Source organism: Rhizoctonia solani, chromosome 4 (genome assembly GCF_016906535.1).
Source record: "Rhizoctonia solani chromosome 4, complete sequence".
Taxonomy (NCBI): domain Eukaryota; kingdom Fungi; phylum Basidiomycota; class Agaricomycetes; order Cantharellales; family Ceratobasidiaceae; genus Rhizoctonia; species Rhizoctonia solani.
The window spans coordinates 101006-116442 of record NC_057373.1 but is presented as its reverse complement, the minus strand read 5'-3'; the positions used below and the strand labels follow the sequence as shown (position 1 = coordinate 116442).

At 47.6% G+C, this 15437-nt stretch overlaps 1 protein-coding gene across 1 annotated transcript; it reads right to left on the bottom strand.

Annotated features, from left to right (window-relative positions):
- Positions 1-551: 551 nt before the first annotated feature.
- Positions 552-14815, bottom strand: RhiXN_00031 (Fungal specific transcription factor domain; the record flags this gene model as incomplete). The annotated part of the gene is made up of 25 exons (XM_043319850.1): positions 552-889; positions 953-1578; positions 1617-1985; positions 2563-2717; positions 2773-2898; positions 2971-3252; positions 3318-3461; positions 3519-3652; positions 3839-4687; positions 5425-5581; positions 5656-5781; positions 5848-6351; positions 6412-6710; positions 6764-6871; positions 8480-8675; positions 8733-8858; positions 8917-9432; positions 9499-9797; positions 12588-12618; positions 12671-12796; positions 12844-13350; positions 13404-13687; positions 13740-14452; positions 14516-14727; positions 14795-14815. 25 exons carry the CDS (start codon positions 14813-14815, stop codon positions 552-554), a joined length of 7248 nt encoding a protein of 2415 aa, XP_043178862.1.
- Between the last annotated feature and the right edge of the window lie 622 nt (positions 14816-15437).

Sequence of the window (15437 nt, the reverse complement as noted above, 5' to 3'; positions counted from 1 at the left end):
ACATTGTTGCTCATTTCAGTACGTTTTAGTGACCCGTTCAGTGGCGCAATCAGTACCATCCTTTCTGAATATCAGCACGAAAGGTTTTGATTCGAGCGTATGTTTAGTATGATCCCTAAATTAAGCACGCACCGTTTCAGCAAGATTCCACCTAAAATTCAGTACCTAAAAATTGCGCCCAGATTACGCGACCTCACTTTCAGTACGTATCGTACAATGAATTAACAATAATTGTGGGACAATCCACTGGAAATCAGCATAGAAAATTGCACGAAACAACCTAAAACATCATCCTTAATATCAGGACGAACTGACCTCAATGTGAATTTCTGCACGTCAGTTCAAAAACGTGCTGAAAACTCGAAGCATACTTAAAACACGAATGACCTGAAAATCGGAAAACGTACTGAAACAGGGCAAAGTAAAAACGGGTGAAAGTAAGGACGAACGATTATTAAACAGCATTTATTATACATCTAAATTCAGTATCATACAGTGTGATTCCGGCGTCCCAGTTTTCAGGATCTCGACCTCATACAGAGTATGGCCTATCAGTTATTGCTAAATGTATCAATCTGAATACGCACCTCATACGAATGACTAAACGCACGGGCTGCCGTGTTCAAATCAAGCTCGCGCGAGCGATTACGAGTAGAAAGTGCATTTGCAGTATGATACGACTCAGACATGTGATCCCGGAATCGGACAAGACTTGGTAAATTATTGAGATCATAGTCGGTGCTTCTGGCGACCGTTCTCGCAAAATGGGATACCAGCAGCATTCGCAGTTGTGTCGTCTCACCAAGCTCGTACTGACGAAAGACATAGTATCTGCCGACGGCAGCTACCCGAAGGGGATCAAATATCATTCGGGCAATCCAAATGGCGTCTATGGGCAAGTCGCGAGAGTCAGAACGAGATCAAACCATCTTAAACCCCTCTCAAAACTCACAAGACTCCAACATAAATGGCAACGTATTGCTCTTCACATTACAATCCAACGGCAAGGACCTAAGCATAATAGCCTTGACACCCTCGGGATCTTCAGGGTCCTCCCTATCCCCATCATCCGAGTAGTCCGACACAGAATACAGTCGCCGTTCAAGTCCTCCTTCCGTAAGCGGAGTCAAGAGTGATTCCCCGGAATTTCGCAACGCAGGAGTCCAAGTCGGGTTTGGCGGCGGAGGCGGGGGGTTATAATAATCTTCCCCGGGCCGGGCAAGACTGAAAAGAGCATCGTACAAACTCGCTTGTCCCGACGTCATGGGCGTACGAGCACGCTTCTGCCACGACCGAGGAGCCAAACTACGCCCGGCTGCACCTCCGCCTGAGTCCGCACCAGTACCAGTACCAGGCACAGCAGGCAAATCGAGGGGCTCGTGAGGCGGAGTAGGCGCTTGCACCACTATACCATCCGGCACAGACCCCTGCACATCAACTCGACTAGTAGATCCAACAACACCAACTTCATCGCAATCCACCTCTTCGATCCTTGCGTAGGAAGGAGCAGGGCCAAAAAAGGGAGCATCCGACCACTGGTCCGAGAATAACCCCGGGAACGATGGTGCCGTGTACGTACTGGTCGTATGGGCCGTCGGTCCCGTCCCGACTCGCACATTGGGTCCCGCGCGGTTCTTCCGATTTGCTTTGGACGAGGCGGCTTGTAGTTGGCGGATACTGACGCCGACGCCGACAATGACGACGAAGAAGAAGAGGGAAGAGGTGGTGGCGGTGGGGCGGATGCACACCATGGGCGCCCGTAAACTGACGAATCGCTAGCATCAGGAGTCAAAGGTCCCGCGGCATAACGTGAAGCACTGGCAGTAGCACTACTACCATCCCGGGAAACCGTGCGCAGGTGCTTGGGCCGAGAGTACTCAGGGGCGGAATATCGGAGATAGGCAGGGTCGGTGTATCCGGAACATTCGATTCCTGCAGTCTTGCATCGTCGACAGGCCGGTCTTGTTTCATCGCACTTTTTCTGCCTAAAAAATAAAATAAAAAAGGGAGAGGGGGGGGGGTCTGAAATCAAAGGGGGTTTACGAATAGCGCGTTTATCATTATTTTTTACCTAGATTGGCAGTTGGAACATCCATATCCGTTAGAGTTCAACATGCAGGGCTTAAACAATCATCCAATGGTTGTCGACAAGGGTGAGTGTTCTTGATCGAGGGATGCCCCGGCCAGTCACGTGTACTGGGAAGCCCAACAATTTCCGGGAATTGAAATTACAATTAGTGTGCAAAAGGCAGATCAGTCTGGATTCAATTGTGGCACTAACGATCTAATTGATAGTGATTTAGGGCAGAAACCGGCGATAAAATAGCAAACTCCTTGGGACTTGGATACATGGGAGGAGAGAGTACACGCTAAATGCGAAGAAAACGGGATAATCAACTGCAACTGAACAAAGCAAAGACAGCGCGCACTACTACAAAGTTAAATATATCTACCTTGGACAACAACAAACATAGACCACAGCACGAACCAAAATCCTTACAACACAGCTCACTCTACTAAATCCCAAGAATCCGCCGAGTCGCGACACGTAGATCAGACCACCGAGCAGGTCGCCCCTCGGCATCTGTTCTCGCCCAGATATCATGGAGCACGTGGATACCATGTTTCAGAAACGATTCCATTCGCGAATGAGGTAGACTCTGTAAACGTTGGAGAATCTGTCTACGCTCGTCCGGCCGGCTGGTCACTAGGCCTGCCTAAAAAGGAGGTTTCAATGAGTATGCTTATGACGTAGGGTCAATTCACGCTTACAATCTCTAAACACGGGCCCAAATGGAAAACACCCTTCTGACCAGGTTTCGTATGGGTAATCAACTTCATTAACCTCCTTTGCGCGGCCTGAACGCGAGGACCGAGAGCAGTCTCTCCGCACAGCCGCTAAAAACAACGCCCGCATGATTCATCATTATTTAGGACCAAGCACATATAGAGAACTATAGCCACACATACCATGTACAGGTTGATATACCCTACCTGGCGCCAAGACTCCAAAACGACAAGTCTGACAATCGTTCGAGAAGGTTCGGCCGAAGTCCAGGATCGGGTTTGAAGTCTCGAATATCGGACTCGATTTCTTCTACGATGGACGGGTCGATGTCGATGCCGAATTCCGTGCAGCGAGGAGATGCGGGCCAGGATGAGCGTTAGCTCGCTGGGCTGGCCGGTCAACCAGGCTCCTACGGGCTCGGTGTATCCAGGAGCACGACCTTGAGGGTAAGTCGTCGCGTCGTACTTCAAGGCTGTCGGCAATCCGGTGAGCATGCTGTACAAGATATCTACCATTGGATAGCCCGCACATTATGATCGGGGTGATCGAGGAGACTGGGCAGGTGGATATATTGAGACATGGTATTGGAGCACATTCGGCGAAGGACGGGCGCTATGTCATTCATAAATCGAAGACCTTCGTGGACCGGGCCAGTCAAGAAGAAAAGATTAACCTAAAATTTGGAAAAAGTAAGAATCGTATCTGAGTGCGCTACGAAGTGGGGGCGTACCTCGAGTGTCAAGTGAAGGGAGAGGAACGAAGTGCCTGAATATAGAGAGCCCGTCGAGTGAACGAGCGTTTCGCGCACTTCTTTTGCTAGCGCAAAGAGCATAGGCTTGTAATTCGCACTGAAAGCTATCACAGCTTGCAAGACATTGGCAGTAAGAATCATTTGATGTCTTGACCGCGACGACTCGAAATACACTGCCAAGATGCGATTTCTAAGCCTTTCTGACGATCGCGAAGGGTCAAACATCATTTATTTATCCAATTTCCATCTAAAAGAAGTCTGGTCAAGACAAAACACAACGGAAACACGAAACGACTCACAGCTTTGGAGTACAAACAGCAGAGGACCAGTGTCGGACCCAATACCCGAGGTTAAGCTTCCGCATACAGATATTTCAATTCCGTCGGGATCCTCGTTAGAATATTCGAGTTCGGTCGTGTCGTCTGCGTGGGACGGCGATTTTGTAGAGTCTGGCGAATGTGTGGTAGAATGAGCAGCAGTGGGAGAATGGGGGTTGGACTCGTCGGAAGTGTGCTCTAAACTCATGAGCGCATGGTACAAGCTATTCTGTCCCAGGGACATGCCAGGTCCGACAAAGGCATTATGCCGCTCTGACGAAAGGTCCTGGTCGGGACCGGGCACTTTGCATCCGTCCCAAATACCGTGCTCCTGCTGCTGAGTCGAGAAATCAACAAAATTCCCATGCGCGAAAAGTGTCGGCTGCTGAATAAAGTCAGAGGAGAACTTGGGATCGTCGTCTGGAAACATCTGGCAAGAAAACAAGTCGTCAAGCACGGGGAACGATCCGATAGGCTCCTGGTGCATTGTGGGGAATGCGTCGAGTGAACCAAGGCATTGGACCGGACTCCATTGGATGGCTTGGTTATTATGCTCGGGCGGCCGTGATATGAAATAAGGTGGGAATAGGTCGTCGGAATGCAGTATTTGATGAGTGACGCCCAACGAGGAAGAAGCGACATGCGCTGGCGACGCGGCGAGGCTTGTTCCTACCGAAGAAAGTCGAGGATCGCCTGCGGTGTGTTCCGTGCGGGACAACGAGGAGATGTGTAGAGGGATAATTGCCAAATGTGGATATATTGTGCGATTCGGGGACAACTTGCAGCGAACACGGACCGCACAAGAGACGCGATTCGTCGGTCCATGGGGGCCTGGTCATTTGAGCAACAATTACTTTTGATTGGACCACAAGACCTATGCGCTCACCTATGCGAACACTTCCAGCATGCCTTCATTATCCCACTAATGCGTGCTATCTATTCGTCAACTTACAGTAAGCCACGCTGTTCAGCCCATAGTAGCACGGGTCACCCACGCGCGTCAGACGAGATGACCGCAGGAGACTGTGTTGGTCGTTTGAGTGACGCCCCACTGCCAATTCCAATCACTCCCTTCGATCAAATTCCTCACGTGCAGACTCCAAATGAATAAATCACCGACAATTTGGTTATATCAACGCCCGTTTTTCCGACACCACCAAAATCTGGAATCCTCATTAGAGACCTTGGGCTGGAATGAATCTTAAAATTTACTTAGCCCAGTTGGGCACGATGCCGGAGATGCAGAAGGTGTAACTTTACTCAAGGGAATATCTGTCAGTATACCAATTTTTCGAAATGGAGTTTACTGGCTGGAGAGGAGAAAATGAGCGGTGAAGCTCCGAGCTCGACCCTAACCTAAAGTGTCTATTACCACATCGTATATACAAAGAACATATCGAAGAAACAAAAAAAGCAATTATCCTTTGGTCATTACAAAATAGCTCAAGCATACAGCGACAAGGTCTCAGTTACATTTCACACACACCCCCAACAGCAAAGCAAGTTAACAACGGCAACCATCTAAATACCCAAAATCCGCGAGTTTGCCAAACCAAGATCAGACCAACGAGCAGCCCGATTTTCCCTATCGGTGCGGCTCCACACCTCTCCCAGAACCCGAACGCAAGTGCTAAACCCGCTCTCCGGTATCGAACACTCGGGAAGCCCGCGCAAGCGCGCGAGGATAACCTTCCGCTCGGCCGGTCGGAAAGTGGCCACTCCCGCCTAGACCGTTTGTTCAATATCGTGTGCTTGCTAGAATTGAAAAAAAAGAGAGAGAGAATGATATTGGAACTTACAACGGCTATGCAAGTCGCTAGGTGCATGTCCAAAGTCGCACTCGGTTTCGCATCGGTAGCGAGCTTCATAATCTTTCGTTGCGCGGCCCGAACTCGAGAATCTAATGCGTCTGCACTACACAATGTCTAATAGCATACACCTCTTGAATCAGTGTCAAAGTTTTACGCAGGCAACGAGACACACCAGCGCACCATGTAGAGGTATATGTATGCTACCTGGCGCCAACACTCTTGAACCACCAATCTCATCACAAGAAGAGACGGATCCGGCGAGCTCCCGCTGTTGACTTTAAAATCTTCAACCCCCCGCTCAATCTCGCGCACAACACCCGGATCGACACTGGATCCGTAATCCTGGTAGAGCGAGTTTATACGGGCCAGAATCAACGTAATCTGGTCGGGCTGTCCGTACAACCACGAGAGCCCGAGGTGGTTATCGATGTATAACACCGACGCATCGACCGGCGTCCGCAGAGACGTGTCGTATTTCAGGATCGTGGGGAGACCGGTGATCATGCTGAAATATACGTCCATGACCGGAAAGTGCCGCATGTTCGCGTTGGGGTGCATGAGCACGCTCGGGAGGTGAACTCGTTGGTCCATCGGCTCTGGACATGCCCGGCGGAACACCATCGCGGCCTCGCGCATCAGTCCGAGGCACGCGTGGAATGCATCGTATCTGGATGCGGCGATGAGCTAGTAGGAGAGGGGGGGGGAGATTCAGAACTGTCGCGGGCCATATTTCACCATAGTTACCTCTAAAGTTTGCTCCAGAGCGCGGATCGATTCTCGACTCTGCACTTCACGAGACGGATTCGTTTTACGCTTCGCGGCATCTATTAAATTTCCTTGAACGGCAGTCCGGAGCATAGAGAGTTTTGGAAGGTAGCTCGAGTCAAATGCGGGGTTGGTGCCGATAGAACGGAAAATGTTGGCTATTAAAATAGTGCGACATCGTGATTGCTCAGACTCGGCGAAATGTCGAACAACATAGTCTCTTGTTTTGCTGGCTGCTCGTGACGGGTCAAATACAGTTCGCCGCATCCATATAGCATCTACGCGGGTAACAATAAGTTGTAGCCCGAATGTGCTCGGTTGATTCGCTCACAGCTATGAAGAACAAAAGGGAGGGAATTACTCTCCAGGTTATAATCTAGTACCGGCTGGCCACATATGACAGCCTCAATGTGCTCTGGGTCACTGTCCGCATCTTCATCTATCAGATCCATATCAGCGGCTGATTGCATTGGTGAAGAGTAAGATCTCGCTGGGCTCGAGAATGGTTGGCACGTAGAGGTTAAATAGGTGAATCATTATGCGATGGAGGCCCCTCGAGGCTCATAAGCGCATGAAAGAGACTTGCTTGTGCAGAAGTCATTCGAGAGCTACTCAATCCGAGAGGCGCCTGATTGTAACCCTGAGACAGTGTGATCAGGCTCGATGAGTCATTCACTGAGTAGCTATCTGGCTGAACCTCGAACCCAGTTTGTTGGATATTCGGTATAGCACAAGAATAGTCTGCGGTCGGAGAAAGTTGTACCACGCCATTTCCATCATGATTGGTTTGCGGACTCGAGGAATTGGAGGAAAAGTCGGCTATCGAATTAAAGTTGCCCAAGAAACCAAGCACACCACTGTCATTTGGCAAATCCGAGCCGGAGAAGCAGCGCAAGGCAGGTTCAGTGTAGTCCAGCTCACAGCTTGGGGAGAGGGGGTTTGCATTGGTTCTCGAGACCGCCAGCGATGACCCTGTTGGCTCCATCCCAATAAATGTGGTTGCCCACGATCGGCATGAATCAATATTATTTGTTGTGAGCTGACAAGCATCTCCTATGGGGAAGGTATTGTTTTCGAACAATACCGACTCGCAAGAAGTCTCAAGACCCGGGTAAGTTCGCGAGGATAGGCCGGAGGGATGAGCATGGTTATAGGCATCTTCACTCCGTAACAGCGGGTCCGATCGGGAAGTCTCAGCGGAAGAGTTGGTCATGGATTAGGCCTTTGCAAGTGCTCAAGGGCTAGAGAATAGGTGTCGGTTGTCAAGTCTTCCTCTGTTTCCTACGGTATGTACAGAACAAATTCAAGTAAATACTATTTGTGCGTCCCTTATTTGAGAGGGAAAACAAGCACACCCACCTGTCATGCAGAACACTCATACATATTATAGGATAGTATTGCCAGAAAACTTACTGGTGTCGTCGTTGGCTGTAATTCCCAAAAACCAATTCCAAGAACGCCCCATTTCAAGTCACGTGGATATCTCACGGTGGTAGGGATACAGTCGTTGACTGGTGTGAGGGCAGATCACGAAAGTGAAAGAAGCATCCCGGAGTGATTTAATAGTCACTCTCACGAGCTGCCCACTCTTACTCTGTTGGACAGTCTGAGCTACTCAGTTTCCCCGACAATAGCCGGAGGGGGGCGTCTGCTTTTCATCAAAAGATATGGGACTGTACTATCACTATCAAAACTACGCATATATCAGTGGTTAAGTATGTTATTGATTGGACTGGGCGTGCATACACGTCCCAGTTCAAGCGCTCCACATATATATCAGATACGCACACCACCGATACAAAATCGCTTTCAAGATCAAATTACCCCCATTCAGTTCGTGAGAGGCGCTCTATCCTTTTGACTATTTAATGCGAGTATCGATCCGACTCTCTTAATGTACTGATCAATACACAGGTGGTGGTATAAATTTAACTCTATTCTTATATACGAGTAGAAGGTGAACGAAGAGAACAACGAAGCAAAAGGCCAATGCCAAGTTTCACGCCTTATGTAGGTATATATTATTGTGTTCATACAACCCACTGACCGGCAACTCGAACGGCGGCGAGGCGGTAATCATTCCACTCGGCAGGACGGCTTTCAACATCAGCTCGGGCCCAAACATCTTGCAAACTCTGGATTCCGGCGCGAACACCACTATCGAAAAGTGTGTTCTCCGGTAGGTTAAAAAGTCGGGTGAGGATCGTGCTCCTTTCGTCAGGGTTGGAAGTCACAACGCCAGCCTATACACTTACGATAAGCAACTAAAGTCCCAACCCCCTTTCAAAAATATAACTCACGAATATCATGCAAACACAAAGATGAACATCCAGGTTCAATGATGGTTCACAAGAGTTTATGATTCTCATGATTTCCTGTTGAGCACATACTACACGAGCATCTGATGCATCGGCTCCACACACACTCTACAAGATCTATGAGTGAAAGATGCAACACACGAACTCAAGGATACTTGAAACTTACCAGATATAAGTAGATGTACGCTACCTGACACCATGCTCTTGGAACAGCTACTCGGAGTTTGTTTGTGGGGTGTAGCAAGCGAGAATGATCCCCGATTTCTTTGTATAATGTTCGTAGACTCTCTTCAATTTCATACACCATCTCGATATCACTATCTGTCCCATCATCCTCAGATAGTGCGTTTATGCGCGCCAGGACGACGATGAGCTGGTTGGGTAGGCCATTGAGCCAAGACATCCCTAGATGCCCCTGATCGTCTACAAGTAACGCATAGCCAGTAGCTCCAGGGTACCAGACAGTGTTGTACTTGACGTTCGTAGGCAAACCCGTTACCATACTGTATACTATATCCATGAGCGGATAATTTCTGATATTAGGCTCAGGGTGAAGGAGGGCAGTAGGAAGATGAACATATTCGTTTAGGGGTCCGGAAAGGGCGCGGCGAAATACTGGCGCAGCTTCGCGCAAGACGTTCAAAGACATTTGTACAGGCGCGAATCTCGAAGCAGCAAAGAACTACAATATCAATCGTGACATTAAACAAGGTGGGAAAGCTTAATTCTGAAAAGTAGTTTAACAGACCTCTATTGTATGATATAACCCCTTCCTCGCTTCACGGGCGTCCACTTCGCGGGATGGATTCAATGGGCGGTTGGCTACTTGGGCAAGAGACCGACGGATTAATCGCTCTAAAGCCAATGCTTTGCAGGAGTAGTCCGGATCGAGGCTAGGGTTGAATGCAATCGACTTGAGGATATTTGCGATTAGCATCACTATTTGTCGAGATCCTTCAGATTCGTGATAATGACGTATGATGTAGTCCCGCGTTTTATCTGCTACACGCGTGGGATCAAAGAGCATCTTGTCCATCCAAGCCGAGTCTAATGTTATTTAGCTCTCTCAGGAGTATCTAGTGGTAGGCAAGACCTACAACTATATAGTGCAAATGGCAAAGAGTTACTGTCTAGCCTGTGATCGAGCACCAAGCCATCGCAAATGGTAACTCGAGTCCCTGTTCAATTACAATCATGTTACAATATGTAGCAGAAGTCCCTATCTAGATGGAGAGCTTACTAGTCACATATCTATTTGCTGCCAGACCATTGATGATATGTCCATGCGTTGGGTCTTCAACACGGGCTTCATACGGACGGTTTTCTAGACTGAGAAGCGCCCAGAAAAGGCTGGCCTGCCCTGGGCTCATATGAGCGGTATGTATACGATTATTCCTACCAAACCCGTCGTTTTCAGAAGGCAACTGGGTGTCGAACATGTTTGTTCGTAGTCCTACTCACAGTCAATGTACGTTCATGATGGTAGCTTTGGACATAACACCTTACCGTTTAGAGGCAAGCCGGATTCCTTATTCCAGCTGAATTTCGCCAAAATCAGTTCGCGATCAAATACGTATGCGTTAAGAGAAGAACTTTCGACTAGCTACTTGATTATGCGAGCGTTGAGGTAACAGGGATAGCAATCGGTATGGTGAAAATGTGCACGAAATCTCAGACACCCTAGTGAGAAGTTGTTTATTAAATAAAGTCCAAGGTGATCGCTGGTGGGAGTCTGGAGGAGATAGGTTTGACTCACGAACCCTGTAGAAGTAACAGTTGCATGAGATTTAGAGTTTTGTGGCGCCGTACCATTGGCGTTGATTCGCGGGATTCGAATCACGGAAAAGGCACTGGAAACTATACACAGCTTGTGGAAAACGCTTTGACACTGTATGAATACTATACTACAACCTCATGTGTTAGATTCCGAGGTATGGGTTCTAATCATAGCAAGCACTTGACAGCATTCATTAGTTCCGTGGATCCATGTATACCGTTCGATATTAGCTGGATCTCAACAAGTTTAGGGGCGCTTGGGGGCGTAGCATGGTACCCGTCATGTTCGAGATGCCTCTGGAGACATGCGCGGCCATCGTTATTCGACCAATATACATTATACTATTCTTAGTAGCTACCGTGAACAAATTCTGCAGGAACAGAAAAAGCAGATACTGACTAACAAGTCCGGAGACTGCGGGAATATGGCGAGCGCCATACTCTGGAGCACTCCTGGGTATTTCGGATTTTGAAACTGGCTGAGATATAATAGCCCTACGCAAGATGTCGTATCGAACTAAGCCATAATAGAACTTCTTACTATTGGTTTGCATCCGGGACTGCCAATCCATGCCTGGTAGAAACGATTGTTACTATTGGCTGTGTATAGCGTAGTTGTCGGATAACCCTTTGGCATAACACACAAGGCTGATCCGTACGTGTAGCAACTGAATAGTGCTGTGCTAAGGCCATGCGCCCAACGCCACACTTGTGGCTGATGGGCTGAGAATCGAATGGTAGGGAGACACAAGGATAGACAACACCAAGTAGAACCTGAAAGGGTATTGGAAGCAATACATCACACGGAAAGCCTAGGCACAAGCCAATAATTTAGCGTACTGCTCTAATGCACTTTTCATGATCTTCCCTGTCAGACCGTGTAGATCCGATGTATCGATAGCTTGGGCTTGTTTACCGATTTCTAGAAGTATACATTGTGTTGACTATCTTCTTGGCCAGCTTGGACGCAATCCACACAAGGACTTAGCATGGGAAGGTTGAGTGACTTAGTTGGTATCAATATTATTATAACCATCGACATCAGCAGAGCACAAACTCCAAACCTCCTTTGTGACACCAGAATGTACTTGTTCGCGTCCTGAACATCCTAGCAGTGAGCTCAAGTAGGATATTTTGATACCCTTGGATCAAGTTTCCAAAGGGACTTGTAAATGTCAATCGTAAGGCTCGAACCTATTGTCTTTTAATCAAAATTAAATGTGACATACCCAAAGATTGGGGGTATAAATGGATTGGAAGCCAATCTTACACGAACCACTGATAGGCTCGTGACTTCTACCAGAAGATTATGTCCGTGGTTTCGTTCCTTAATTTAATCGCAAATGCTAAAAGGCTCATACCCCACATCTCTGGTGTACCTCTGTTATCTCGTAGATTGGACGGATCTACAAAGAGCCCTTGCTATAAAGAACACCCTTTTGACAGGAATCCGCGAAATCAATAATTCTTTACAACGGCTGCACTTCCTTTACATACATAGGGCCGACCCCACAAATTTATGGTTTGAACACTGGCGGGTGTAGGGGACCAAGATGCTTCTGGATCTGCGCTACAAATTACCAGAGCTAGTGGGCTCTAACCTCTGATAGGTTGGCTTAATTTCGCTCTACGACTACACGGTATAAATCTAAGAGGCCGAACTCGTACTGCTCTTTATAGACTAAATCTTAGACTTTTCCGCCTCATTTTCACATCCGAGGTATGATAGTGAAGATCTATTAAACGACTGCCACAAGTACCTATACATTCTATTAAATACAATAGTACAACCTGGCTAGTATACCAATAAGAACGGTTAGCATAAAATCGTCACTGGAAATCATGAATGCAGGTTCCGAATCAATATCATCACCCTGAACTGGGTACTTTATACACCTAATATTCGCTTCCGGGACACAGCCACATCAGACCAAATAACCTCCCTTTTCTCAGTATCGGCGCGTGCCCAATAATCTTCTATAATATATAAAATATTGTCATTTGCCCTAAATGCTCGGCCGCGTATGTAAAGCCCCCGGATGCGTTGCCTCAGTACTTCACGATCCCGTTGTCGCTTAGTGGCAGGTGCGATCTGGTGAGGCCCAAAATTAGTGAATAAGAAATATTCTTGTTCTTTAACCCACAAGGGCGAAATGCAAGATTAAGAACTCATCAGGGAAGCGTCCGGGCTTGACTCTTAGCATAAGTTTGAGAAACCGCTTAAAAACCTGTCTGACGCGAGGCGTGTTGGCTGAATCTCCACATAATGCCTGCTTGACATGTAAGTAATCGAATAACTAGGAGGATATGTATTTACCATATACAGGTAGATATGTGCTACCTGTTTCCAGCATTCATGCACCAGACATCGCATGATCACCAAAATGGGGTCGGAAGACGGGCTTTGAAACGGTTGGAGATTGTTGATTTCGTGCTCGTAGTACTTGACTACCTCGGCGCTTGGTATCAGTCCATCTTCTCTCATAGACTTGAACTTTGCAAAAAGTAATACCAGCGGATCCGGAATTCCATGAAGCCATTGAATACCATTTTCGCCGGAGACGTCGAATGTCAATTGACTGGAACCCGGGGTTTGGCTATCACCGACAACAGTATCATACCGAAACATGGTAGGTAAATCCATAACCACGCTCAAGAATATGTCAACATGAGCATATTGCCGAAGGCAAACAAGGGGGTGAACGAATAGTGCGGGTAAACTGATAGACGTGTTTGGACACAGTTGGCCGAATATAGGTGCAGCTTCTTCTCTGAGGGCAACAACGTCACTGAGAGGGCTAACGAAGAAGTTTATCATTATCGTCTAACGGAGATCCGTGTCAATGTGATTGGGGATTGGAAATATGAATAGCGTACCTCGAGTGCGGCATCAAGTGCCTGGACCAGTTCAGATCCATTCGTGCTGGGAATAGATCTAACAGTGCCCAGGCGCCGTATCACTGTGTTCTGAAGAATTGAAATCGCAGGATCATACGTCCCGTCCGTAATCTCGAAATTCGCGATCCGACTTCCAATATCGGCCAGAAGAGTAACCAACCAGCGAGACTCTTCTCCACCAGCGAACTGTCCAAATACAAAATCCCGAGCAATGCGCACCATTCTTATAGGATCAAAAGCCATTCGACGAATCCACGTGGCATCTAACTGAGCGTGAGATACAAAATATAAGCGTCAAACTAAGATAACACGTACAGCTTTGCAAAACATAGGGAAGAGCATTTCCCTCAGCCGTTTTGTCTAACACTGGCACTCGGGAAATTATGCTAATGACTCCCTCTGAGTCTTCATCGTCCGAAATTAAATTATCGTCTTCAGTTGAAGTAGAGTTTGGATCAAAGGGAGAACCGGTATTGGGAGGATGCTGTACGGTTGAGTTCGATGGTTGTTCGAGACCAAGCAATGCATCCAGAAGACTAGCCTGTCCAAGAGTCATAGGTGCATCATTGCTGATATCCGGCAAGGTTGTAATAGGCTCAGGATTTATGGGCTTGGGGTCGACCCCAAGTAGACTGTCTAAGTTGTTGGAGGTTTGCTGAAGCGATCCGCTAAATGAAGACAGGAATACCCATGGGTTCGACAAGTCAACATCGTCAGAAAGTGTATTATCGTGCATCATTGGAGGGGCATCCAACGAATTGCCTGGGGTTTCTGAGACGGCCAATTGATGTCGTACTGATGTTTGGTCCCGTAGTTGGGATTTCTGTTGTTGTGGGTTTGGGAAGAGAATGTGTTGATACGTGGTAAGGAGGATTTGACCAGCCAGAGTACGAGGCGCTGGAAATGTGCGAAGTTTCCTAGGCCTAGTTGGTTTGTTCAAATTCGTAACATAGACGTATCCAGGACATTGGATATTGGATTTTTGGCAACGGAGGCAATGAGGTTTCGCCTCATCGCATTTCTTGCGCCTATAGACCAAGATATATAAGCATCCCTATCGGGCTGAAGATGGGACTTTTACTTTATTTTACATGTGAAGCAGCCAGTAGTCGATCGGGTAGGTGCCAAAAGCGGTGGCATGTGCGAGGATGGGTGCGGAAATGTGTCGATAATATGAGCCTTGGGAGTTCGAAATGTGAAAGCCACGAGCGTCGATGGCGTGGTTCCCACAACCAAGCTCAATCGTATATGAACGTCCTCTTAAGAATGATATTATGGAGGATGGGGGTGATGATAAATCTGCCTTGGAGTGTGATAGTCATAATTACAGTTAGCCGCATTGCAAATAGCGGAGCCTCGGGCCCACGGACGTCCGTGTCGGGTAAGTTCATGTAAAGTGAAATCCAATAGTAAAAATCGTTTATGGGTTCAGGATGACATAATCGCACTATGAGAGGAGTTGAAGGTAGCTTGACCACTCGCTTATTTATGCTGTTGATTAATAATTTCCTCCGACACTTTGAGTAGGGAGAAAGTGCACAGGAGTGGGTAGAGCTCTGCTTGGAACGAAGCTCCAGAGTCCGAGGACTTCTTGGACGGACACTAACCCCGTCTTGGCATCGTTCACCCTCGTAGTTGAACATGAGGTCATTTCCCAAGTGCGTGTAGATTATCGTCCCGTGCCAAACATCAGGGATTATTTAGCGAAACGACCCAATTGTGCTCTTAAGCTTTGATATCATGAGCTTTTACTTGCAGATAAAACTGCTGTCAAAAATACCAGAGAAAAGGAAGGAACAGACATATACCGCAATATAAAACACAGCGTCAAGCCTTCGGCTCCGTCGGGAGAATCCTAGCGCATATATATATTCGCGTATTCATACGCTTCTCTCGGGGCCGTATGGAAACGCATGCGGAATGCACTCAGGTATAAGTGTGGTTTGCACTGTAAAAGCTGGAGGGGTAATTAGGTGTTATGACGGGTGATGAAAACAGGGGGTAAGAGAATGG